The sequence below is a fragment of the Dermacentor silvarum genome, chromosome 1, assembly GCF_013339745.2.
Source record: "Dermacentor silvarum isolate Dsil-2018 chromosome 1, BIME_Dsil_1.4, whole genome shotgun sequence".
Lineage (NCBI taxonomy): Eukaryota > Metazoa > Arthropoda > Arachnida > Ixodida > Ixodidae > Dermacentor > Dermacentor silvarum.
The window spans coordinates 228,320,091-228,345,335 of record NC_051154.1 but is presented as its reverse complement, the minus strand read 5'-3'; the positions used below and the strand labels follow the sequence as shown (position 1 = coordinate 228,345,335).

At 47.9% G+C, this 25,245-nt stretch overlaps 1 protein-coding gene across 2 annotated transcripts in view; it reads left to right on the top strand.

Moving 5' to 3' along the window:
- The window catches only part of LOC119436867 (uncharacterized), a 72,826-nt gene that overhangs the window by 40,488 nt on the left and 7,093 nt on the right, over positions 1-25,245 (top strand). For both annotated transcript variants that reach the window (XM_049660054.1, XM_037703887.2), the window contains exons 2-5: positions 5,724-5,872; positions 8,923-9,217; positions 16,832-16,981; positions 18,570-18,811. In XM_049660054.1, coding sequence (XP_049516011.1) covers positions 5,724-5,872; positions 8,923-9,217; positions 16,832-16,981; positions 18,570-18,811 — 836 coding nt within the window. The remainder of the gene's footprint in view (positions 1-5,723; positions 5,873-8,922; positions 9,218-16,831; positions 16,982-18,569; positions 18,812-25,245) is intronic.

Here is a 25,245-nt window from a genome sequence, read left to right as displayed (position 1 = left end):
GCTGAAAAACCCCTGGCCCAGCGAATACTCGGACCCCCACCAGCACTAGACGCAAGGGCAGCTCCAAGGCATCTCAGTTTCGCTGATGCAACGAGCAATCTCCCACTCTTCCCCATTCTCGCTGAGGCCCCGTATAGAGGGCAAGGTTTCGGGGGTGTTGTGTATATATGCCGCACCTATACAGTACACGAGGGGGATGCAAGCGCTGTGCGCCCCGCCACTGGAGGGCTGGCGGGGGCCTGCGGCTGCTGTTGGTATCTCGCGGGCCACAGCAGGTGCATAGCCCGACACGTCACACGCGTGCTTGCACGTGCGTGTGCGCACACACGCACGCACGCACGCACGCACGCACACACACACACACACACACACACACACACACACACACACACACACACACACACACACACACACACGCACGCACACACAAACGCACACGCACGCACACACATATGCGCATGCGCTCACATAACACACGCACACGTATGCGCGCACACGTATATCGATTCGATGAACCGTACTCACCCAGAATGGAAATAACTAGAGGTTTCAGGAAATTTCGGATACAATCATTCTTCGCTGAGAAACTGCAGAACATACAGTAGCTCGATATGTGGACAGTTACGCGAGGGTCGAGGCGGCGAAAAGCAAGGGGGGAAACTGCGAGCTTCACTGTTTGCGAGTAACGTTTGTCAAGAAGCGGGAGAATGGCTCCGACGACCTGAACCATTGCGGTGCAGGTGACTTACGGCTGGTATGTCTGAGCATGGCTTTTTTAATTGTTAACTTTTGGAGTCCATACTCCAATTACCGAATTGAAGCCGGTCAGCGCTGCAAGCGTATTCATTTAGCAGGAATCTTGAGACAAGCTCGCGTCGAGATCTTAGATATCTAATAGTGCCCCAACTATATTGGCGTTTCAGACAGTTTTAATACGCAGTCCGCAAGAAAGCCGTTTGGACAAAACCATTGGCGAAAAACCAGTCTGCACATTATGGCGACAGATATGCCAAAACTGCATCTTGGCTCAGTATTTTTCGTAGGTGGACATGGCAACAGCTCCGACTGGCTTCAATACCCCAACTAAATCATGCATACTAAACTGATTAATTAAACGTGAAATAGCAAAATTTTGTGAATTAGATATACAGTTAATGTGTATGACTCAAACTGTTATAGCCACGGCCAGCGCATAAACTGTAAGAAAAAATACCTTTATAACGTCGAATGCATAATCTTTTTTTTATATATCCACAGCGCACTTTCTCTTCTTCTCTTTATCTTTCCCTCGCCTTTACCCCTTCCCCCAGTGCAGGGTAGCCAACCGGGCTCAGTCCTGGTTAACCGCCCTTCCTTTATATTTTTATCTCCCATTGTATCATCTTTGCTGTAACACACGGTACATGTTCCAGATCAATAAAAAAGAGCCTTGAACTTATCGTAGAAGTTTCGTTTGTTTGAAAACGTCTTTATTGTGTTTTTAACGCATACTTATTACGTTCTGTACTATTCGTCCTCCACCAGGTGGTAGGAGAGTGATGGAAGATTGAGACTGCCTTGCTGTTGTTCTGATACTGATGGGGGCTATCTTCTCCGCTCGATATCTCATAAGGATACCCGGCAGTGGAATTCAATCCTGCATAGAACATTCATGTAATACGATAACGAATTGACAACTAGGACAATTAATGCCGAATCGCGAGCATACGAGAGAATGAAGTCGATTCTATGCTAGTAACAGCCGTATGAAGCCAACTGCTGCCTTCAAGTGGCTGTTACTAACATAAAATCGGCTTCCCTCGGTTCCCCAAGATATCTCATAAGTCATCATTTCTCTGAGCTGCTCTATACGGCTGCAGTTTTGTGCAATCTTGTTTGCGTGCTTGAGTAACGGCCTGATTGTGTAAGCGTTTTTACGCGTTGTATCCTTTTGGCAATTCTTTAATCTGACCGCTGAACGTCCAATACCGAATAAACGAAATAAATGTAAATTGCCCTCGGTAGCCTCGTGGGGGCTTACGTACAGCTTCTAATCAAGGACCATTGACTCCAGCACGAGAAGCGTCTAATTCGCCCTCAAACTGAAGAACAGTAGTACGGAGTACAGAACTTTCTGTGAGGTCTCGAGGCATCGCTGTTCACGCTTCTATAAGTTCTGTACATAGGCCCTGCTCCCATGAAACCAAAAAGAAAAAAAGAAAAAAGGGGGGAAAAAGCAGCACAGGACAGACGGACAAGCCAGTGTGTTTATTTTCTTTGTTTTATATTTACCGAACTTCCTTCGAGATGGCGTCACCCTTGACGCTGAGGAAGCCAAGATCAACCACACGTACTGTGTGACACTCGCTGCGGCATTTAACCGAGTTCATGAACTCCTCAAATGTTTCTCACTGGCGTCAACAAAACTGGACGAAATAATGAAGAGAAAGATAACTGGATGAGCTCAGCTGAAAAGTTCACTCAGGAGGGATTTTCTTTTAAGCCACCGGAGTCATCGAACAAGAAGTGCACGATAGAAGGAGGAGGACGCAGTGACAACGTGTTTGCCACGCTCTTCCTATACGAGACTCAGCAGGCTCGAAATAGCGCGAAGCCGTCGCGCCTCGGTTTTTGACAACCCGTGTCTAAACCGGCATGACTCAAGGAAAAAGAAAAGACAAACAAGGCGAAGACGGCGACGAGACACATGCGTCGAAAAACGTATAAACGGCCACGGGAGCATCGCTCAAAATGCGTGACGGTTACCCCCCCCCCCCTTTTTTTTCCCCCCTTTTTTTCTTTTTTGTTATTATTGGTGCTCCTATTCCTGCCAGTTTGCGGGACCCGTCAGCGCAGAGTAGCTGTGCACCATGACTGTAACATCAACAGCATTTTTGAGACAGATTTGCTTTCCTCTACGTCTTCGTTCTTGCGACCATTTTGTTTGCACGCTTGTTTGCTTGCTTTCTTTCTTTCTTGCTTTCTTCTTGTTTTCTTTCTTTCTTTCTTTTTTTTTTTTGAAGTCATTAACCTTAATTCAATTCCGCGGCTATATCAAACACCGTCCCGTGTGTCTCACTGAAGATAAGATGCTTAAGTTGGGAAATAATTCAAATTTAAAAAAGTATACCTCGAACATTAGCTGTATACTATAAGCACTCTAGAATATTCTATTTGCACCGAAATCCAGTTTTGAATCCTTTGCCCCAAGACACACCCGCTGCTGCCGATGACGAAGAGAAGCAAATGAGAATTGACACGGTAGTGCGTTTCGGTCTTTATAAAATTAGTCTATTTGCAAATTATTTAGAGAACTTCTACTTTACGCTTTCTTACTCTTCCTATTTAGCTTTATGTAACCCCTCTCTTTAATCGATGGTTTCCTGGCCAATCCCCCGCGGTGGATAAGCGCCATGGAATGAGGAGTAAGCAAACAAGCGTTTGCAGCTGATCAGGCGCGTCTAGCAGAGCAGGCGCCGCGAGAGATGACTTGCGAGCTCACAGAAACATATCCGTATACCAGATGCTGAGTCAACTTGTCAACAGTGGGCAAGCCATAGGGGAGAAGCTTTTGTCTATCTGTCACTGTACTGATAATTTCAGAAAGTTATCTTTGGCCCGGCGCATATCCACCGATCGGCCGTGTCTCTGACTTCGTTTTCAGTGTTTTTCTCTATTCCTGTTTTCGGAAAAGACATTATGAAGGTGCGCACATGCCAACGTGTTTTATTTTTTAATCAGTTATTAACGATAAACTCTGAGGGTTTCGTTTCACCAATTCGATTTCACTAAGATCCGTGACAGCGCGCCTCGCTCAGGCGGGCAAAGATGTCATGGGGTACAAAACACGACGTCACTTCAAAAGAGTGAGGATTCTTCTGTGGGAGACTATAGCAAATATGTCATAGTCGTCTATGCGCTTGCGCCGTAAGCCCCTTAGTCTTTCAACAAATACGAATATAATGGTTTCCCTGTGTAGAGTAGCAAACCGGACGTGTGCCTTGTTGACCTCCCTACCTTTCCTTCCTCCCTTTTTCCTCCTCCTCCTCCAAATATAATGGCAAAATAACAGCCACGTTAAGAGGTTTTCCAATCAAAGCCTGCTCAGCACGATGTTTAACGAGCATTTCAAGCTCAACACGTCCAAGGGATCACCAAGTTCAACGAAACAGTACGCCCTCACAGGCGCCGAAGGTTTCGCAAAGCTTAAAGAACATCAAACATCGCAGTTTCGCCACAAAGGCGAAACATCGATGGCGATATAGGAAAGTATTAGACAACTACACGGAGTAAGGTTAGTAGTGTTATCGGCCGTATGAACTGCAGTAAACATTCGCTTACTAATTAAGTTAACAAACATGGTGTTACGTGCGCTCAGTCAAACATCAGCAGACTACGGCGTGCCTTACAATGTAAACTGGTTTTGGCACGTCAAATCTCAGAAAGAATAAAGAAGAACATCAGCAGATCTCACTCGATGACCGCGAACACACGCTGTCACAACGCTGGCGTGAAGAGTGCCGACAGCGGGGAGCGAACGTTTCGTACCGCCGCTCGCTTCACGGGGTCTCCAAAAACTTGGATTATGCAACTTCCAGCACTAGGCGCGTGGGAAGACAGCGCGCATGAAGCCACCAGCCATCTCTGCTCGCCCTTAACAGTTGCACCCACCACAGATTACCTCCAAGATACGGCGTACGGGGCCGCACATGCTCTCAGCGGCGCGGTCAAACATGCGCCGTCACGTCCGGCCTAGAGGAGGAGACGCGCGCTTGATCACGTGACCTTCAACAATGGGCGCGCGAGAAGACTGCTCGCAGCAAGCGATCATCCTCTCGGCTGGCCCTTCCACGCTTTCCCTCTCACCTCCAACATATGGCGCGCGGAGAGCTGATACAGAACATCGCTGCAACGGCGAATATTTGCCTGGAGTGTTCGTATAATTGCTTTAGCAATAAAGATTCTCAACCCGCATATTAAAAGTTCCCCTCTGCAGTTAGTCATGTGCGTTGCTCAATAGCTATGCAGTTTTGTTGCCGAGCACGGGGTCGCGGGATCGAATACAGGCAACGGCGGTCGCAATTTAAATTTCTTAAGTCCTCGGGTTTCACGTGTCAAAACCACCAACTGTTAATGAGGCACGCCTTATTGGGGGACTCCGGCTAAATTTTGACCACCTGAGATTTTTTTTTAACGTGCACCTAAATTTATAAGTACACGGGTGTTTTTGCATTTCGCCCCAATGAAAATGCGGTCGCCGCGGCCGGGAACGAAGTCGCGACCTTGAAGCTCAGAAGCGCAACGCCATAGCCACTAAGCTACCGCGGTGGGTCACAGAGACACTTAACCAGGGCAATTAATTTTAATTGTAATTATTAATTATTTTTCCTTCTTAAGACAACAGAAGTGGGCAACATAAAAAAAAACATACGCAGTAGATTCCAGCGGTAAATATTTAAAAAAAAGAAGGGGGGGGGGGGGGGTATGTGAACGAAAGATACATGCATTAGAGTCCACTATCAAGCTTGCACGGCACTCGTGTGCACAGTCTTGACCCGGCTGTTTGGTCGGACTGACCAAGAGCACGATGGCCATCGAATACTGAAGAAACTGGGGGAGGCGAGAGAGGGGCGGATCATTAATGCGTCACTGAGTTGAGCGTCGCGAGTGCCCTTCAGCCCCGGTCTGCTATAGCAACGCCGAGCTCGTGTTCTCGTTTCTCACAGTGTGCGCGCCCCTCGCAGGTGTTTCTGGGAAGCCCTTCCGAGGGTGAGCTGCACCGCGGTGACCTGGTGCTCAAGATCGGCGACCGCGACACGTCCCGCATGACCCACAACGAGGCGACCGAACTTATCCGAAACAGCGGCAACAACCTCAACCTGATCGTGCAGAGGTGAGCACTGGCGTTCGCCCACGGGCTGCCCGCGATCAGGCTCGGAAGCTCGCGGGCCGCTCCTCATACTATTTATGCATAGCGGGAGGGACAGAATGCAGAAAGCTCGTTCGTGAGTGTAGTGCGCTGGTTTCCCCCCAACTTCCGGCGTCGCTATAAAGTCAGGCTGCGCAATGTGCCAATTGGAGACAGCGGAGGACCGTCAAGAAAGCTGCCTGCCTGCCAGTACCAAGTTCTTCCTCTTATTCCCCCTCTAAGTGCACTCTAGGTCTAGAGGTATAAAAGTTTACGTTACGAGTATTTTAGTCTGTAGATGTAACAGAATAAAAAAGGCCCGTTAGTAGGGTATAGCCGCAAAACCATTTTACGTAGCTTATTAGTCGACAAATCAAATTATGCGCCCAATCTACATCCCAATGCTGGAACACTGCCAGGAAGATTACGTAGCTCGGCGCTAGAAAAAAAAAAATTGCAGATCCCATACACTGAGGGAACCGACGTTATGCGGATCATTTTGCAGGTATACCTTGCTCTGCAGCATTCTGTGGGGTGCCGCAAAGCGATGCCAGCTGGACGACCGTGTTTGTGTAAACTGAGTAGTTGCGTGTGCGGGCAGCGAGCGTACGTTTGTGTGACGACGACAGGAGCAAGACGACGACCACGTTGACGACGACTGTATGACGGCAACGACATGATTTCTACGCCGGTCGTTCGACGCGAGCTCATACGACGTGGCGATTGTTAGGTCCTACACAGGTAGTGGACGAGCATAAGCGAGAGAAACGCGGATTGTGACGTCATCAGAGACTACGTGTCACACAATCGTACGTCCCTATGGTCATGTCACGCGGTCTATGTTAAAACGACGATGACATTTGTACTCCGGCGAAGAAATGTTAAAACATGATTAACATGGGCGATCATGAAGTCGGTGCAACGCCACACACGTCCTACGTAGCGCAAGCTGCCACGAGGAGAGTACTGAAGAGAGAGAGAGAGAGAGAAGAGAGAAAACACTTTATTGAAGGAAAGGCGGGCAGGTCGAATAAAGTGGTCTGGTCCCGGAGATAGTGCAGTCTAACACGGCGCCTCAAAGAGCGAGCTGTCGCAAGGAAAGAAGGCGAGGCAGTGGCACGAGGCGCACGCTCCGAGTTTCTATAAGAGCTGGCTGGCTTTTGGAACGAGAAAAAGTACGCGTGCGATCGTGGCCTAATGCAATAAAGAAAGAAAGCGATCCTGGCCTAGTGGTTAGAGCACCGGGCTGCTCTGCTATTATTGAGCAGAGGTTCGATTCCACCAGCGGTTACACATTAATTTCTGTTTCATTAAAGCGAGGCGAGAGACAAGCCTACCTGCCTAGCTACCTACGCCTACCTACTTGTCGGAAAGTGCTAAGAATGAGCCAAAAAATTAAAAAGGAACAAGTCAGGGCCCACACGCAAGGTGCGAGAAACGGGGAAGCACACGATACAGGAGAACAAGCACGCGCTCCGTGCATTCTGTCCACTGCTGGATATATATATATATATATATATATATATATATATATATATATATTACAACCAACTCAAGAGTACGAGTTCATTTTTGCAATGACACTGCTATGACGCTCCGCATTGAACCAGCTTTCACAAGCATGAGACTGGAGTGAAATGTATACATACAACTGGAGTAAGCCAAATAGAAGCGTGATCACACGAATGCACGTGTGCGTGAGCCGCGTGTTCTTCCGCCTCAGAGCTTCACCTGCTCAGTTTCTCGAGCGCAGCCTTGAGCGCGAGCACGCCAGGTGGCTTCCACTCCAGAGTCAGGTTATTCTGAAACGGAGTATAAAGAATTTGATTGTGCACTCAGGCATTTTTTTTTTTCGCAAGAAATTAAGCGATCCCAATTTGTCCGTGAAAAACGCTGTTGCCAACAACTCATGATTTCTGTCGTCAAACATGCTTCACTAAAGTTTTCCGCAAGAGGAAATGCTCGCGTGGCAGACCTCTCTTTGGAAAGCTGAAAACCGAGCACCCGGACACTCTATATAGGTGATCCATTCGTAAGAACTGTTTTTTTACTGGCCGACCACCGTTGATAAACTTTTTTTTTTTTTTTGTCGACAAGTTTGGGCTGAGGTCATTCTTACGAACCGTTCTTGCTCGCAAATGGCCTTGTGAATGCGGGCCTACATTCACATGGCATTTCTTATGCAAGAGCGGTTCGAGATTGCTCGACGCACGTGCGTCAGTCAACAAAAAGCGCGCGCAAAAAAGCGCGAGATATTGCAGCAGTAATTCCAATATCAGCTGAAATTCTGTTGCTGAATTCCCTCTCCCGTGAAACGCAAGCATTTCTTCCGTATACAGCTGGAATTTGAACGCACGACCACAGAGTCGGTATACGGGGCAACGTCGTATCCGTGCATGTCCTACTTACTTGTACGCACAAGGTTTAACTGAACTGTGCACGCGTTGTATGTTGCCAGTAATGAATGCAGGCGCGTACGTGCTCAACTAACCGTTCATTTAAAAGTGAAAGAAGGAAATTGAGCTCACAAAAGAGACGCGTTTCAGTGAGATGGCATTCCGCGAAACGACGTTCGGCACGAAACGTTCAGCGAAATCGTTGCGAGAAAGTATAGCGCGAAAGGAGACGAGGGCTCGTTATCTTTCGCGGTGTCATGTAGCAATCATCCATTAGCCAGGCCAACAAGCGCGGACTCGACGCGGTTCACGCAGTAGCAGCCGGACACATTGCGTCGCGGTAAAAGACCACATTCGGTTAAAACAACATCTGCGAATACAATAATGAACGTCATTTCGACGATATGAACAGATAGACGTATACGTTGGCGTGAAGCGTCGATGCCGGCCATGTTCTCTGACACGTTTAAATGCAACGACTGTGCCTCGCCCTCATTTTGTCGTCTTCGGTGCATTCTTGTATACGGCCGTATGCACAGTCAACTCGATCAGCGCTCAAACATGAAACTGTTCGCGAAGCCACCCTAATTTTTTTACTTCCCTGTGTCACACCTCATTTCCCTCGCCCCGCGCACGCAGGAGTCCCGGGCCGCACTCGCCGGCCTCGACACCGACGACGCCCAAGGCTCCCGGCATGATGTCCGGCGGCCACCCTCTGGCCGGTGCCACGTACCGGTCCGCGGGCCCGCCGGCCTATGCGTCGCCGCAGAGCCCCGGCATCACCATCACGACGCAAAACGTGACGATGCCGGCGCAGGGGCCCTACCAGGACGGCCAGTACCAGTACGAGCTGCGCCAGGGCTTCCTGGTGCCCGAGCCGCTTGTCGAAAACAAGATTGACGCGCTCAAGGAACAGGCCAAGATTACCAACCAGGTATGCGCGCGGGCGACGCCACTGTCGCATGCGTGCGCAGAAAGTTGAACTACGACATGCGAGGGGCCACGGCACGGCATCTTCCCTTTTCGCCAGGATTTTCAGTTAAGGTTAAGTTCCATCAGACCCTAACCAATGCTCGCATAATGTCCGTTCGAATACAAGTCTGAAGACACATGCTCACAGGGGTGTGGGGTTTACGGTTGGTATTGTAAAAGTTGAGCGATTCACTTCGCTCGCAATTTTATAGAGGCTGTCCGCGGGATCCGCGATTTTTGGTGACGAAACAGAATTCACTGGTGGGCACTCGGTATACGTGATCAGCATAACTTGAAAGAAAACCTGAAGTGAAAGCGGAGCTTCATTACCCAAAGATGCTCAGGCCGGAGTAGGGACGTAATATGGCACCTTCGAGATCTTCCGAGAGGATGCGTGCCGAGCGGAGGGATCTAAGCTAAGGCGCCCGTTTTCATTTTGCAGGTTTCCTCACTTGTGCTCCGAGGCTCGCCGACCGTGTTTATGGTGTATTAAATTTAAAAGACGGAAACACGGCGAGGAGCGAAAGTAAACTATATATCGTTCTTTAAAGTCAAGGGTGAATGGCACGCAGAGAAGATTCCGAAATTAGATCACCGTTAAGCATAACATTTTGTTTTCTTTTCTTCGCTGAGTTCACTGACATATCGCTAGAGGAATTTAAAAAAGCGAGAAAAGGGGAACGTCGTAAACTCCGCGCCAAGAGATGTGGCCGCTGCTCACGTTGCCAAGACCAACAGAGCCTGCGAGACACGCCCCAGCTGTTTTCTATAGGGAAGCATCGCCGTTCGAAAGAGCCGCGTCGGTTCTTTCCGTTTCATCCAGACGACCTGCTGAGAAGCTTCGTAAGAAAGGCGCCGACATCGATTTGCTTAGTACGTTGGTTTTATTTACGATGTGTTCAAGACATGCGCAGCAATCACCCAGTTTATTTTATTAAACATATACGTCGGGCTAGTTTGGCTCGTTTTAGCTCCGAACCGGTTCGGTTACGTTCTGTTCGGTTAGACCAGCCGAAGTTGGGGTAGGTTAATGTCCAAGTTAGCTTACCTTACCTTACGAGGAAAATTAACCAGCCAGGTATGACAGGTATGTCTGGTGTATTTCAGGTGCAACTAAAATATCCATCAGGCACCAAGTACCAAAGTGTCGGTGTTGACGCCACACCGTGCCGGAGATCGGTCAGCGGCTGTATCGACGGCCTCTCGCCCTGTATATGTGCTAAAACTAAATTCCTGGGTTTTACGTGCCAAGACCGCAATCTGATTATGAGGCACGCCATAGTGAGGGACTCCGGAATAATTCTGACCACCTATGTGTTCTTTAACGTGCACCCAATGCAGCACGGTTCACGAGCGTTTTCTATTTGGTTTTTTTTTTTTTTTTTTTTTTTTTGTATTCCGCTTGAAAGGTGGCCGCCGCGACCGGTATCGCACCCACGGCCTCGCGCTCAGTAGCGCAACGCCATTAGCCACTGCGCTACCACGGCGGGTCGTTGTGTGTGTGTGAGTGGTCACGTGATAACGAGCCGTTCTTCAGGTCTGTCACTAGCTGTCACCTCGCTCACGAGACCAAATAGCAACGCATAACGGACGACACAGAACCGAGCGCTCACGGCTCCGACTTGCACGCAAGTAGTTCATTTTGAGGTGTGTGCGGTGCCCAGAACGAGCAGTAAAGCAACAGCTCTAAAAAGTTTTGTGGTTGCTCTAACGTTCGTCCTCTAAGCGCTGCTCGAACCTCAAGGTACAATTATGTACGAATTTGCTCTGTTCTCGATCCTGGGCGTTACATGAGTCTCTTCGCACTGTCTATACACGGTGCGCCATATTACCTGTCACACGCTTTGATGGATAATTGTACCTCCGATTTCTTTAGAATCTCTCCAAATCGTTTTTTTTTTTCAAACGTATCTTTCATCGTCCTTCTGTATTTCGACCATGTTACATGCTGGTTTGGTTTATTTTCGCAAAATGGTACGCCCCAGATCGACCTGCAATCGTGTCGCTGAACGAGGCCGGACACTCTCCTTCCGATGTCTCCAAAATTCTTAACTTTCCTTGGAGCTGAATGTGTCGGCGACAACAACGACAAAAGCCGTACAAATTAACCTGTAGATGCCCCCCCCCCCCCCCCCCCTCTCCTTTCTTCAAGCTACAGAGGAGACATTGGCTGAAGGAGGTTCCGAGAAAGAGAAGATGGGGGAAATGCCGGCTGCTGTTAACACGGGCCCCGATTGGGGCAACCACTTGGCAACTGTCTACAGAGGCAGAGGACATAAGATATAGTCACAAGAGTACCAAAGACAAACTAAAGCCAAATAGAAGTTCAAAAGACAGAAAACAAATGGAACGAACTATGTAATACAGATACAAACATGGTACATGAGGTTAGCATTTGAAGTGGTCCCTAACCAACTGTACAAACTTTTCGGGACTGCCCTCATTAACAACGCCATCGGGTAGTGTGTTCCACTTATCTACGGCAGCAGGCAGAAATGACTTATTAAAAGCGTTTGTTTTACAATGTAGGCGCCGTATACTGAGAAAATTTAAAAAAAAAAAAGCCGTCGGGATTTGAGTGTTGGAGAGAAGAGAACAGAATTAGGTAAGTCAGGAAAATGGTACTACACGTAATGAAACAACTAAACTCGACTAATCCGGCGACGGTGTCAGCCAGAGGGAAGGCAGCGAGGTCGAGGAGCGATTAATGATTGGCAGTAACACGCCCGAGCCTTCGAATCTCTCAAAATGTTTGAAAAGCCGTAGCGACAAACAAACGCATCACTGGGTAAAAAACTGCGCTCGGATTCACTTTCGCCTTCTGCGATTCACCAGCGCCGCACATCCTATGGTTGTGACGCAAACGAAGGGCGCGTGATTTCACATGGGCCTATTCCCCGACTCAGAAGCCAGCTTCTATTCATAGTAGCTCTTCGAGCGCGTCTTTGTTTTCTAAGTTCAGGTGCAATCACTGAATCCTGCACGTGCCATGGAGAGACAATGATGAGCACATAATGAGCCCGCTCTATACAACGACAGCGTAGCGCTCTATTTGAGTCTTATAAAGGACGCAATTACTCCGCCACGTGGAAGGAAGGAATTTAGAGCAGAGAAGCTCACTTTTGACTATAGATTGACACGAACGTAAAGGTGGCTTCGCTGTGCAATCAAGCGCTTATGTAACGCAGCCCGGTCCAATTTAGGAGCGGCAAATAAGCGCGAGACTCGTGGAATGCCTTCGCGCCGTGGCCTTGATGACCTCACGCGCTCGTGTCGATACCCGAGTTCTTGCTTCAACAGCGCTACGCGGAGGCGTACGGGGCAGCGCGCGGCACAGAGCTGAAACGCAATTTACGTACTATGTTTACTAACAGCTGCGATAACAGGAGGATTTCACATTCACCTGCATGGCATTACGCGTGAATTGCCGGATGCAGTGTGCAACGATCTGAAACAACAAGAATAGAGTACTAGGCGAATTGGAACAAGTTCATGATGTACAGCGCGAAAATGACAGACAAGGAAAAGTAGGGATTGGGATACACAGATTTGAAAACAAGGTGACGAGTTTTATTGTTCATCGCAGTAAACAAACTGTAATGAATGACAAAAAAAAATCACATTTTGTGCGTTTGTGAACGCGCTTAGGCTGCGGCTTACATCAACGTGTGAAAGGAAATGCAGAACTGATGATTTCATTAGCAATGGCTGTTTCCAGTCTTCCGCATGAGAGGACAGACCAATCTCACTGTATATGCCGCAGTAGTCACGAAAATTGTCAACTTTGCCACCACACATGCAGGCCAAGTGCAGAGATTACAATGACGTTTTTAATGCGATCTGAAAGAAACGCCCACCACAATTCAATGCCGACAAAAACTATCGGAAGGCGGATGAAGTCGGGGAAGTTCTGGACACTCATTCCCCCACACGATCTTCCTCGGCGATATAGGCCACTGTGAACACAGCACAAAGCGTAATCAAGCGGGAGAATATGCCTCAGCAGCGACCAGCTGCACGTAAACTAGGCACGAGAACTAGAAGTTGCGGCACTTTAGTGCGAAGCCACGTGTTTCCGGCGTTCACAGAACCACCCAAGGTTCCGAAACAAAATTTAAACTGCCAGAAAAAGGTAGCAAAGTGGGTGGAGAAAAAAAAAAGAGGGGGGAAGTTCTCTGTGAAAGACACTGGGCCCATCGTTTTTTGTCCACGATGAACAGATTCCTCCTCCTCTATTGGCAGCGACCAACCGACCGAGCATAAGAGCACAGCTTTCTCGACAGCTGCTGCTGCCGGAGTTGAAATTTACGGTATCGTCGCTTTTGTTTAGCTGAAGGCAAGATCGCGGGGCGCCGCCCAGGGCAATGAAGAAGCACCAGGGCGCGCGCCTTCAGACGACCTCAACCGGCAACGACACACAAACAGAGTGTGCCAGTGCTAAAGTTAGAGAGGGAACCCGTCGGCATCGCGCGTGAGAGAGCGCGAGTCCGGAGGCGATAGCTGGCTGCTTCAAGGACTGGATAGACGCCAGCAGAAAGACCTGACCTGAGCGGCTGGCCCTGTTTTCCGCGGCCGCTGCGGAGCACTAAGGCGCCGGGGAGAACCGCGGTCCGTGTTCCGGAGAGCGTGCGTGCTATACCTACACCCTCCGCTCCCGGCGCTTATAGGAGCACGAGCGGGCGCATGCGCTCAAGGAAGCGAGCCAGTGCGGTCTCTCGACAACCTCCAGAGCGCCTGAAGGCTCTAAACAAAACCTAACCAACAGAGCTGCACCGCCTGTTTGGCAGCGAGCGCTGTTTACCAGGATGCTTCCCAGACGATGAAAGGAAAACGCGACTGGACGCGAGCGATTCTGAGGGTCTGGGCGAAAAAGAATGATGAACAAGCGGAAAGATTTAAAGTGCACGTGGCAGTCGAGACAGCGATGTCTCAGAGGGAAACTCCGGGATGCTAAGCAATGTCTGGCGTCTATCCTAGTATAGGGGAGCAGAAGAAAATGTCAGAGGCGTTTGCCAAGTTATGAGGTACGTGTTGAGTGCCGGATTGCAGCGAGAGGCGTCCGAAATGGGTGACAAAGGATAGAGTAGGCGGGAACCGTTTTGGGCGATGGTTGAGGGCGCCCCTTTTGCTTCACGGCGGCCTTAATGAGCTAACTTGCAAAGCGAGAAATAAAGGGAGGCTGCGTTTTCAATGGCCTGCCCGTAAAATAGTGTTTTACGTCTGCAGGTGCTTTATATCATGCATATATGGCGCCACTCTCGTTTCAATGGCTGGAAGCAGCTGACGCTAGCCTACCGGGAGCCCACAAAAGCTGTTATAGAGAGAAAACAGAGAAAACATGACAGGGGTCTTTGGCTTCTGCCGAAACCAGTAAAGTATTTTAACGACAATGTCTTCCTTGGCGAGTTACTCCCACTTTTCCGTATCGGGTATGTTTTTAGCTTCCTTCGTGGGTCTATCCCGGAGACAGTGCAGTATAACAATGTGCGTCGATCTCGAAAATAGATCTGGCACCCCTGCTCCCGGTGGCATCGGTACCGGTGGTGCCACCGTGCTTTACTATCTCGCGGTTCCGGTAGCACCGGTTGTGGTGCCAGTATAGGTATCGGTACCGGTGGTAGCAAGGTGCAGTACCACCGCAGGGTGGTGGTACCGGTGGTGGTACCGGTGGTAAGGGGAGCGTTCTCGCATTCTTCCCTCATGGCAGCTATAGCGTTTTGAGACGCTGCCGTTTGAGACACTGCGGGCCTCAGAATAAATTTAGTGGTTTATACACCCAATTCTCGCCCCCAACTCGCTCAGGAAGAAATTGTCTTTCATCGACGCCAACAAGAGGTTAAATCGCCTTCCAACTTTCTTTTTTTTTATATTAATACACGTAATACAGACCATTAAGCTAGAGGGAAGGAAAGTATTGCGTTATGTTTCGATTACGAACCTTGGTCAATCCCCCCTCGTGAGTAGGTGCCATATTTTAAACGGCAACAACAACAAAAACGGCCTGTCTGCAAAAATAAATAAATAAATAAATAAATAAATAAATAAATAAATAAATAAATAAATAAATATGGTCACGAACATGAAAAAATGCCTCGTATGTACCTAACGTTCGCGGATCTATCCGCAGTGTCCAAAAGAGTGAGAGAGAAGACGAAGAAAGCCACATTGACTCCGCTGACAAATACACCACTGGGCACGTGCCATGTCTAAGGCTCGTCATAATCATCATCATCAGGAGGGCGCATACGATTTTACGGAAGCGTTTAGGCGCCGCCATATTGGGCTGATAACGCTTCTGTTTTTTTCTTCGAAGTTTACGGTACTACAGTCGATTCGCAAGCATGAAAATAGTTGTATAAATGCGTTCAGCGTTTCATGACCATGTTAATTAAGTGACTTAACTCTCATAAACTAAGAAAGTGTTTGTGTAACAGCCCAAGATGGCGGCGCCCATGAATCGAATATAAAATCGTCTGATATCGATCACAAAACTAACATGTCCGAAGCCAAATAAGAATACAATAGCGTTCGAAATATGGGGTACTGTTAACCTGTCCATTCAGCTCTTTGGGCTCATGTCAGAGAGAGAGCAAGAGAGAGAGTATATTGATTTGGTTGAAACAAGGAGTATGCGGAGGTAACTGTGTATGTATCTATCCTTAACGGTGCACGAGGCAGGACCGGTCCGTTGAACAAACCGAAGGTAGTGTGATAAGCTAATATTAAAAAAAGAAGGAAATAAATCAGGCATAGGCTTAGGAAAAGTCATAGGGTGTTGTTGAATGGCGGAACAACAAACACCATGCGTAATAAAATGAGATCATGTTCATGATGACGAAACAGGCTTGTTTGATCAATCGCCGCGGTCGCCGTCCTTCCAACGTTATGCCGGTCGTTGAGGCGAGTTTGTGAAAATTAATTAACGGCTGCATGTAGGTTGGTTCGTTCTTGATCGTGGATGCGAAGTCACGCTGTATAGTTATAGCAAGACACCCTGCAGTGTACTTGGTAACCAAAAGAAGTAAGAATGATTCGCCTGGTTAAAAGCCTTTCGAAACCTTTTGACGGTGAAACTAAAGCCTTCTGGTGGTGAATAATTGTTCGTTTGCACATCATCTAGTGTGTTATCTTGTTTTCTTCTAGTGTGCCTTGTTATAACTATGCAGCGCAGCGTCGCACACATCCATGATTGTGAAAGTCAGCATCGACGCAAGAACTTTTTTTTTTTAATCGGCTATCACCCTATGCCTTCGTTTTCGGCTCCTTCTCTTTCCCATATTAACCGTCGGTTGTACCCAAAACGTTGGCTTGAAATCACATTTGCAACTACGAGCGTACTTGTTCATTATGTATTACAGATATATCTATAGCACCCCGCGGCCTTTCACTAAAATTGAAGTATTGTTTACAGTTCATTCAGACTGACATTTTTAGGGATATGTATGCATTCGTCGATATTACTGCGTCATTATTACTCTCTCTTCCTTTTACTTCTGGCGCTCTTTGGCCAGAACTGGCCCTTGCGCCATAAAAATCCAATAATCAATCAATCCTTTTACTTTGCGCATGCACACAGACATACAGGACGACGCCCCTGATCACACCGACCGCGAAGCCGCGGCGTGACGTGACCATCGGATCGTACCTGCGGCACGTGAAAGAGCCCTACTTCACCACCATGAAGATGCCCGTCGACAGCCTGAACAACGCTGAAGCAATTGCCAAGGTATTACAAACGCTTTTTGCTGCATCACTCGCGCATAGCCAATTGGCTATACGATGCCTATTCGCCCGCGTGACCGCTGCGGGTAAGATATGCGAATTCAACCGTCGCTGTGGCAAGCGACTGCAGTGTTCTCCTGAATGGAAAAACTCCCGATTAGCTGCACGACTCCTATGGCGGCCTATAATGCCTGAGAGAGAGAAAGAATGTTTCTCCGCCGAAGTATCGGTACAGTGCATGTATTGGTGCGTGTCAAAGGTCGGACGAAATCCGCCGCCTTATAGGATTCCACAGTAATGGTTCTTGGTCCGGCTTGCGGACGAAAACTTGTCAGCTATCAAGTTGTGCCTACAGAAAGCTTACGCCAGAGCTCCCCGAGAATTACTGTCCCCGCACAAATCACGGGTGGCGGTTCACGCAGAAAGGGAACTGCGAAATATGTGCTGGAACCAACACACATTCAGTGCACTGGGCGGTCCGGTATTGCGGCGACTTGGCAAACCAGCAAATGGTTGCTCGATTGATTAGCGCGGTTTCATGTCCCAAAGCGATGCTGGGGTTACGACATAGACACCGTAGTGGAGGGCTTCGGATTAACTTTGACCACCTGGGAGTCTTTAACGTGCACCTAAATCGCATGCGTGCTCCGCGGGCTCCTTCGGCAGGACTGTGAACGAAGAGGAAACAAAGATTGCCTCGACCGATTTGCTATAATCTTTATTTATTGAAATGAGCCAGTTACGAACTGTGGGGATTGTGTAGCGAGACCTTCGGAGGTAAGAAACTTGGTTGTCCGAACGGTGGTAATCGAAGATATCGCGAGGCCAGGGAGAAAATGTGGAGAAGGTCCGATGGCTCTCTCTTCTCTCTCCTGTAACGCAAGAGGCCAGGCGGTATTCTTCTGTCCAGAGTAGTACGTGCTAACACAACTGTGAAGGTGCACGGACGCTCATTGGCCTGTTGGTACCAATGACGGCCTTGAACCACAAAGTGATGTTCAGAAGACCACAATTCTCACATAATGTCGAAGTTGAGCGACAAGCAGAACAAGCAGAACTATTATTCATTGCTGCTTGTCGGACTAGACTGCCAGACGGTATGAATAGTTGCAGTTCCCTCGGCGAAAACGAGCTATAGCTACGTTGAGGACGTATACTGGTTGTTTATACTCCGACGCACTATAGGTTGGAAGGGTAATTACTCTTTAGGAACTTTCCACGCGCTTGTTCGGCAAAAAAGGTTATGACGGTTTATCATTACATATATCTAATCTACCGATATAGCTTGATTATTTTTTTCTTTTAAGAGTCCCTCTTAAGAAGACCGATCAGTGTATAATTAACAGTTAATTACACTATCAGACTACCGGACAATAATTTCCCCATTGTATTTCGGCGGCTAAACTGCCGGAAAAACAGGCTACTAAAGCTGCAGTAGCTGCTGTACTAAAAGTACAGCAGCTGCTGAGCAAGCTGCTATAGCTATACTTGTAGAAGCTGCAGTCTTTCGAAACCGGTTTTGATGCCAACAGCTGCAGCCGTTCACCCAGCGTCGCTGACGCACGTATACCTTGCTGCGCGCGCACTTGCAGAAGGTACAGGAGACGGTGAACCAGGTGGCCTCCGGCAGCAACTCGCCGTGCTTCGGCCTGCCGGCCTCGGTGGCCACTAGCGGAGGCAGCGGCGGGCGCGTCACACCAGGCGCGGACGGGCCCAAGGTGGTGCACAACGTGTACAACTCGCCCATCCATCTCTACTCGACCCAGAACGTGGCAGACACGCTGGCCGCGCAGACGGGCTTCAAGCTCGGTCAGGGTCAGGGCAACCTCCAGCCGTAAGTATTCAAGCAGGGCAACGCGAGCGCTTCCTACGGTGAGAAAAACAACCGTGCGCATCAACCGTCATCATCAGAGGACGTTCGTTCGCTAGAGTACTAGGTTTAAAAGAGACTCAGAAAAGGGGGAGGCGCGGCTAATCATAACAGCGAGAACATGGCATCGCCAAAGGTGAATGGCCGATCGCAAATTTCTTACGAACGGAAGGCTTTTTGAATGCGTCCGCCGTTGAGATGTTGCGTTTCCTTAGTCACATATGGCATTAAAGCCCGAATGTGTGCCGGTCATGCAAGACAATTAAGACAAAAGGCAAGGAGTACGATTCGGATTCACACAATTCTACGCACAAGTGCATCGTGATTGAACGGCATTCGAAAGCGCACTTAAGTAAGAGCTCTCTAGTGAATACGGTCCCAGGCGAGACAGTCGCTTCTAACTTGGGCCGTTATAGTGTGACCATTCGCTTGATTCTGTCTCTTATCATCCACTGCTCTATATACGACGGGCCGCTCCTGGCGACAACCTAGGTCGAGCGCCGCTCAGACCACTGACGAAGCGCGAAAAGAATTGGAATATAATTGTTATATTACCCCAGTCTTGTGTATGCTTGAAGGTGAGACGTGGCCGGCCGTAGTCTAAGCGCCGCTGGACGAACCTCAAACAAGCAAAAATTGGCCGATCCCAAGTCAAAGGTGGCGCAGCATATCTGTACAGTGCGTGCGGTTAATCGTTCCGTTGTGATAGTTTAAAAAAAAATCACCAGCTTCGGTAGTGCGCTCGAGTTGCAAGCCGAGTTTATGGGTATACATGTTAGCAATGTATCCTTCGTACCTTAAGAGTGTTCGCTGGAAGAGGTGCCAGCAAACGGCGTAATACGGCGAGAGTGCTGGTCAGTGTCTAACGATAAGTTTAGTTAATCCGGCGCGCGAAGCCTCATATATATATATATATATATATATATATATATATATATATATATATATATATATATATGTGTGTGTGTGTGTGTGTGTATAGCGAGGCACACGCGATTTGGGGACGACGGTCTGCATTGGCCTGCATTCTCAACGCTGTATAAAGCGCGCCAAGTTGGCCGCGCTGCAGTCACCAACGTGCATGACTGCAAGTACGCGTGCGTGCTCAATCGGCGGTGTACGTATAGTTCTTTCAAAGCCATGGCGAACCACCTGAGTTCGTGCCTTCTGCCGCTGTATAGAGTTCAAGTAAGTAACCGCCTTCGGCGACACAACCACGGTGGTCGCGGAACGCCAACCTTTCTTTCCTGAAAAAAAAAAAGAAAAGAAAAAAAAAAACTGACGATTTCGATAGCCCCCCCCCCCCCCCCCCTCATAGTGCAAACTTCGCAGGGCATTTGGGCCACAAGTTGGGCCACAGAACGCAGGACCGATGTGCCGGCTGATCAAGTAGAAACTACTTTCTCGCCTAAATATCATTTCGTTGGCTGAGCGACTAGAAATTCTCGCGGCTGATCAGTGCCTGTGTTGCAGCTTGTAGCCGCTATTAGAGGTGTGTTCACGTCCTGGATTTCTGCCTATCTTTGAAGAGCTTATTCAAGTCAGCTGGAGCAGGACATTTCGACGCGTCAAAACCGGATGTTCGGCCACCTCTTCGCTATCGAAGCTTACGTTGAGGAAGCTCGTTCTTGGCTGTTCGGTTTGTTTCTAAGTGTCGCAAGTTACACCGCTGAAACCGTACGGTTTAATTGCAACAAAATAAGCTAATTCAAGCATTCGCATATAAACTCGCCGATAAAGTAGCAGGTCAAATCAGTCACCAAACCAGGTAGCCTCTCTCATTCTTTTGGTGAGTATATTAATCGGGATGGCGACAGTAAATTGCAACGTGTCTTAATGTACAGGCTTCACAAATTTATCAACATTTACAAAAGAAGATTTCGAATGCCCCTTATGAGTGTTCTTGTCATGCGGTATACGTTCATGCTATATGTTTGTACAAACACTGTATTATGCATGGCTTCTGTTGTGCTGCATTGGATGTGCTTGATAGACGATTGAGTAGAAACAGGCAGTACGTACACTCTCTGTAGTAGATGAGCGCACAAGCGGTTGTAGCCAACTGAAACCACAATTAGCGTTAGGACACTGGACAACTTTAATTGTATTTGGCCAACTTGTTAAAACAATCAATTAAAGGAAGAAGAAAAAAAAAAACGTGCGGGCAAGTCACGTAACTTGTGGGCGTCCGCTAGGCCTGGCAACGCAGTTGCGCTCCTCGGCAGTTCAGTTTCGGTTTTCAGGGTGAAATTGGCCGGAATTTATTAAATTGTAGACATTAGCAACACGTTTCTTTTCTGGAAGCGGTTATGAATTCTTCGGATGAAATCATAGCTTCCTGCATGAAAGGCTTCCATTCTTCCATTAGATATCAGTCGTGTGTATCCTTAGGTTAATCAAATTTAATAATTTTATAATAATCATAATAATATAATAATTAATAATAATAATTAATCAAATTTTCACGTTTCTGCTTACTACCTCGAGTCTTTGTCTTCAAATGTATGCCGCTGTGGTAAAAACAATACCGAGGAAATCACAATAATTACCATACCTTCTCCATTTTTAAGTGATGTCGAGAACATTTTCTGAACCACTGCGTATATATATAGAACAACTAGGAAAGATTGGAGAGGTTACTGTGAATAGGAGCCGAGCGTCTAAATAACGTTCGCGGTTAAAATGTAAAATTGTTTCCCAGGGTCATTGAAATCCCGTTCCAGTTGGCTCCGCTTGTGACGCGCTTAATAGCAATGATTATTCTGTTGTAGTAGTTGTAGAGAACGACTGCCTTTTGTCTGTGGCTCTCTTTACGTATTTTTGCCTGCGCATTTTGCGTATTGTCTGTACAGCTTCAAGCTTGCACGGCGTGCAAAAAAAGAAGAAAAAAAAAACGCGATGGCTGTTATAAAACAAGTGTATCAAAAGTGCACGTGAAACCCATCTCTCGACCGGAAAAGACAACCGCAAAATCATATCCGGGAATTTATCATCCCAAATTGCGTGTGAAGATCAGCAAACGTGTCCGCAGGTGTACGTCAGACACAGTTTCGTAGTTCGTCATGCAAGTCATACCTGTGTTAGTTTGTAACACAGGTACGTTAATTGTAGGACAGTGTTTCCCTAACTGCGTGTCGCGAACCCCAGCGGGGCCGTGACAGTTTCATCGAGGTCACGAAATGGCTAGAGAACTTGAACAGAGGGGCAGAAATACACAATCTGTAATAGACAACTATTTAAAGAGAGATGCCATTCACTAATCCTCAGTTCCTGCACAGTCACTCATTAACGTCACTTCTAAGACCAATGACACCGGATAACACAGACCTCGGTTACAAAAGCGAGTATTTTAAACAGTAACCACAGGGCTCCCAATATTTCGTCATTATTATCTTTGCTCATGCATGTTGCCTCATCTTTTGCACGATAAAGGCTGCGGCTTCAGGAAAGAGCGGGAACATAGTGAAAATACCTAAAAGAAAGGAGAAAAGAGGGGGGGGGGGGGGGGGGCTAAGGCCTCGCAGCTTCATAAGAGTCACTGTTATATTTTGTAGCGAATTTTATCGCTTAGTATTGCGCAAGACAGTGAATTAAGGTAACGGCGCTTGAGCCACGTAATGCGCGGATGCTCTACGCATGAACATGCACGTACTGTATAGGAGGGTTGCACTCTACGTCATCCGCTTGGGGCGCTAGCGGCGTCCGCGGCTGCCGCCATGTTTGAGGTCGGCATCCCGTCTGCCCTTTCGCGACGGCGAGTGATTGTGTCCGTGGTATGTCTCGACGGGCAAAACAATGATATTTAGTGCCTACGCGCATGACCTCCGGGGTCCGGCGAAAATTCGTTACGAGCAGAAAGTTCATCTTTGCGGCGGCGTCGACCCATATATGACTACGACGGCAACAAAGCAGTGCGCGACGTGAACCTTCTTCCGCGTGTGGAGTTCACGGACATAGAAGACTACCTCGTTCACGGCACAAGTTTCGTGACCAGGGACGAACTAAAGGGCTAAAAATCACTATGTCACAAGTGGATGGGTGCAACAGCCACGGGTGAGGGACCTTGGAGACGGCCGCCGCGTCGTCGTCCGGATCAGTTTCGGCCATTGCGTACGAAGGGCGTCCTGCGAAACGCAACCAGCAGCGATGTCACTGCATGCTAATAGGCTTAGCGGACTACTTTCTCAACCAACCAGCGACGTAGCCCGCGCTCGTCTACCGATGCGTAAACAGTCGGTAGCACGCTGCAACTTTACACAGCACCTACCTAGAGCAAAACCACTCCGTCAAATCTTGCATGTGTTCTGCAAACTTAGCGAAAATAAAGTATTTGCCACACAAGCGATAGTGATTTATCGAACTGTCCAAGTCTGTAGTTATTACTTTCAGTAGCGCACCCAGGATCTCTGCCAGGGGTTGGGGGGGGGGGAGCAAGCACTTTGCATAATATGCAATTGCCTTGCTTTGGCCAAAGGAATCCAACAGCGAATAAAATGCCTAATAATTATAATAATAATGACACCAAGGATGATGACGATGTTTTTTCCTTAGCGTTTTACTCAATGTAATTTAAATGTGAATGAATAAATACAAAACAATGATAGTGTTTTTGTTAATCAGGAAAATTCGACCTCAAGCCACCTCCTGAATTGTAATGACAATGTGAACAGAGCACTGAAGGTACACGTTGGACTGGTGGGGCTGGACGTGTCGGGGGGGGGGGGGGGGGGGGGGGGTTACAACACCCCCCCCCCCCCCCCCCCCGTCGGTGAGCCACTGATTACTTTACTGCTAATGGGGCATTTAACCGACTGTTTCTTGAGCAGCAGCCCGCGACGTAGCGCGCACCCGTCTCCAGCTGCGTAAACAAAGGTGTTTAAAGCTTAAAGCAAAAGCCGACCGCTTTGATATTGCTCGAAAACATACCGGAAATGAAGTGTTTACCGCACACGCGGTAAACACCACTCTTCGTCGCTCTGTGACCTCTTTCGTATGCTTGCATTGCTTGACGATGATTTTTGGGATGCAGAAAAGGACGACATCAGAGGCGTTCCGATCTCCGGTCTTCTTTTGATGTGGTTGTTGCAACCAAACACGGCACAGTTCACCATTTTCACTGAATCCCTACCATAACTCCCGTGCTATCGTACTTCGCTTTCCCCGCGCATACGTTCGTCCGCTTGCCGGGCGACCCGAATCATGGGGGAGCAGTCGTTTCGGCGCTGGCGCCATCTCGGGGGTGCCGCCCTGTGACACCCTCCTATAAATGATATGCAATAAAAAAAAAAGCGGATAGAGTAATGAATGATTCCTCACATTTATTTTAGTCCACATGAAACTTTAAGAGTGATTAGGCGCATAGAGGCACGGTTATTCACGGTTACGAGCGGATGGGCTGCGATTACACGGAGGCAGTAAGTATAGGTTACATTACCTCCTTTTAAGTAGCAGATCCTTAGAAGAGATCTTCCAAAGTGCGGTTTTAACATCTTTACGCATTTCGTGTGCGTGAACTGTCGCACTGTCTTAGGTATCTGCCCGTTTCTGACCAACAGACAAACTAGCCTTGCCAGACTTCTGAAGGAAGCGATATTAACTGCAAGCACAATGATCAGGTCTGTACTCGTTCCGGTGCAGTCTTGCCTGCAATCATTCATCATGATTGTACTTAATACACATACCTTTTTGCAAGTCTCGGCACGTCAACTGATACACATAACGTTATGTTTGCCTGTTTGTTTAAAGAAAAAATAAATAAACGCCAGCATTCCCTTAAGCTAAGGGTTTACTGGGCATTGGTCGCCTTGCTCGACGCCATCTACGTCTAATAAATAACAATAATAAATAATAAAATAAAACCACTTGTGCGCCTACGCCTCATTATAAGGGTGTCCGGAGCGCTCGCTAGAATTTCAGACAGAAATAATGAAGTGTTCCACACATGCAGAATGCGTTCACTCTGCACTATGAAAACACCGGGGCACTTGTATTCGACGAACGCCCTGTGCACAGGTTATGACAAGCAACTCAATCTGGCCACACGCCACTAAAAAAAAAAAAAAGAAAAATAATAATAATAATAATAATAATAATAATAATAATAATAATAATAATAATAATAATAATAACCTATGATTTCTCGTAACCTCTTGTGGGTGGTAATGAATTAGTCCGGCGTGTGGTCGTATGAGAACAAAGGAAGTTATACTACGAGCAGCAGTCATGAGGCAAAATGGATTGAAAGGGTCCACGTTCGCAACAAAGCTTTTGCGTAACTCCCAAAGTAGGTCGAGATGGACTGCGAAGGTTAGTTAGGCTTAGCATCTTGTTGAGAACGTGTTCAAATCGATTAGGCGAACATGCATTGCTCCCTACTGCGTCTTCGCTGCATCAGGACA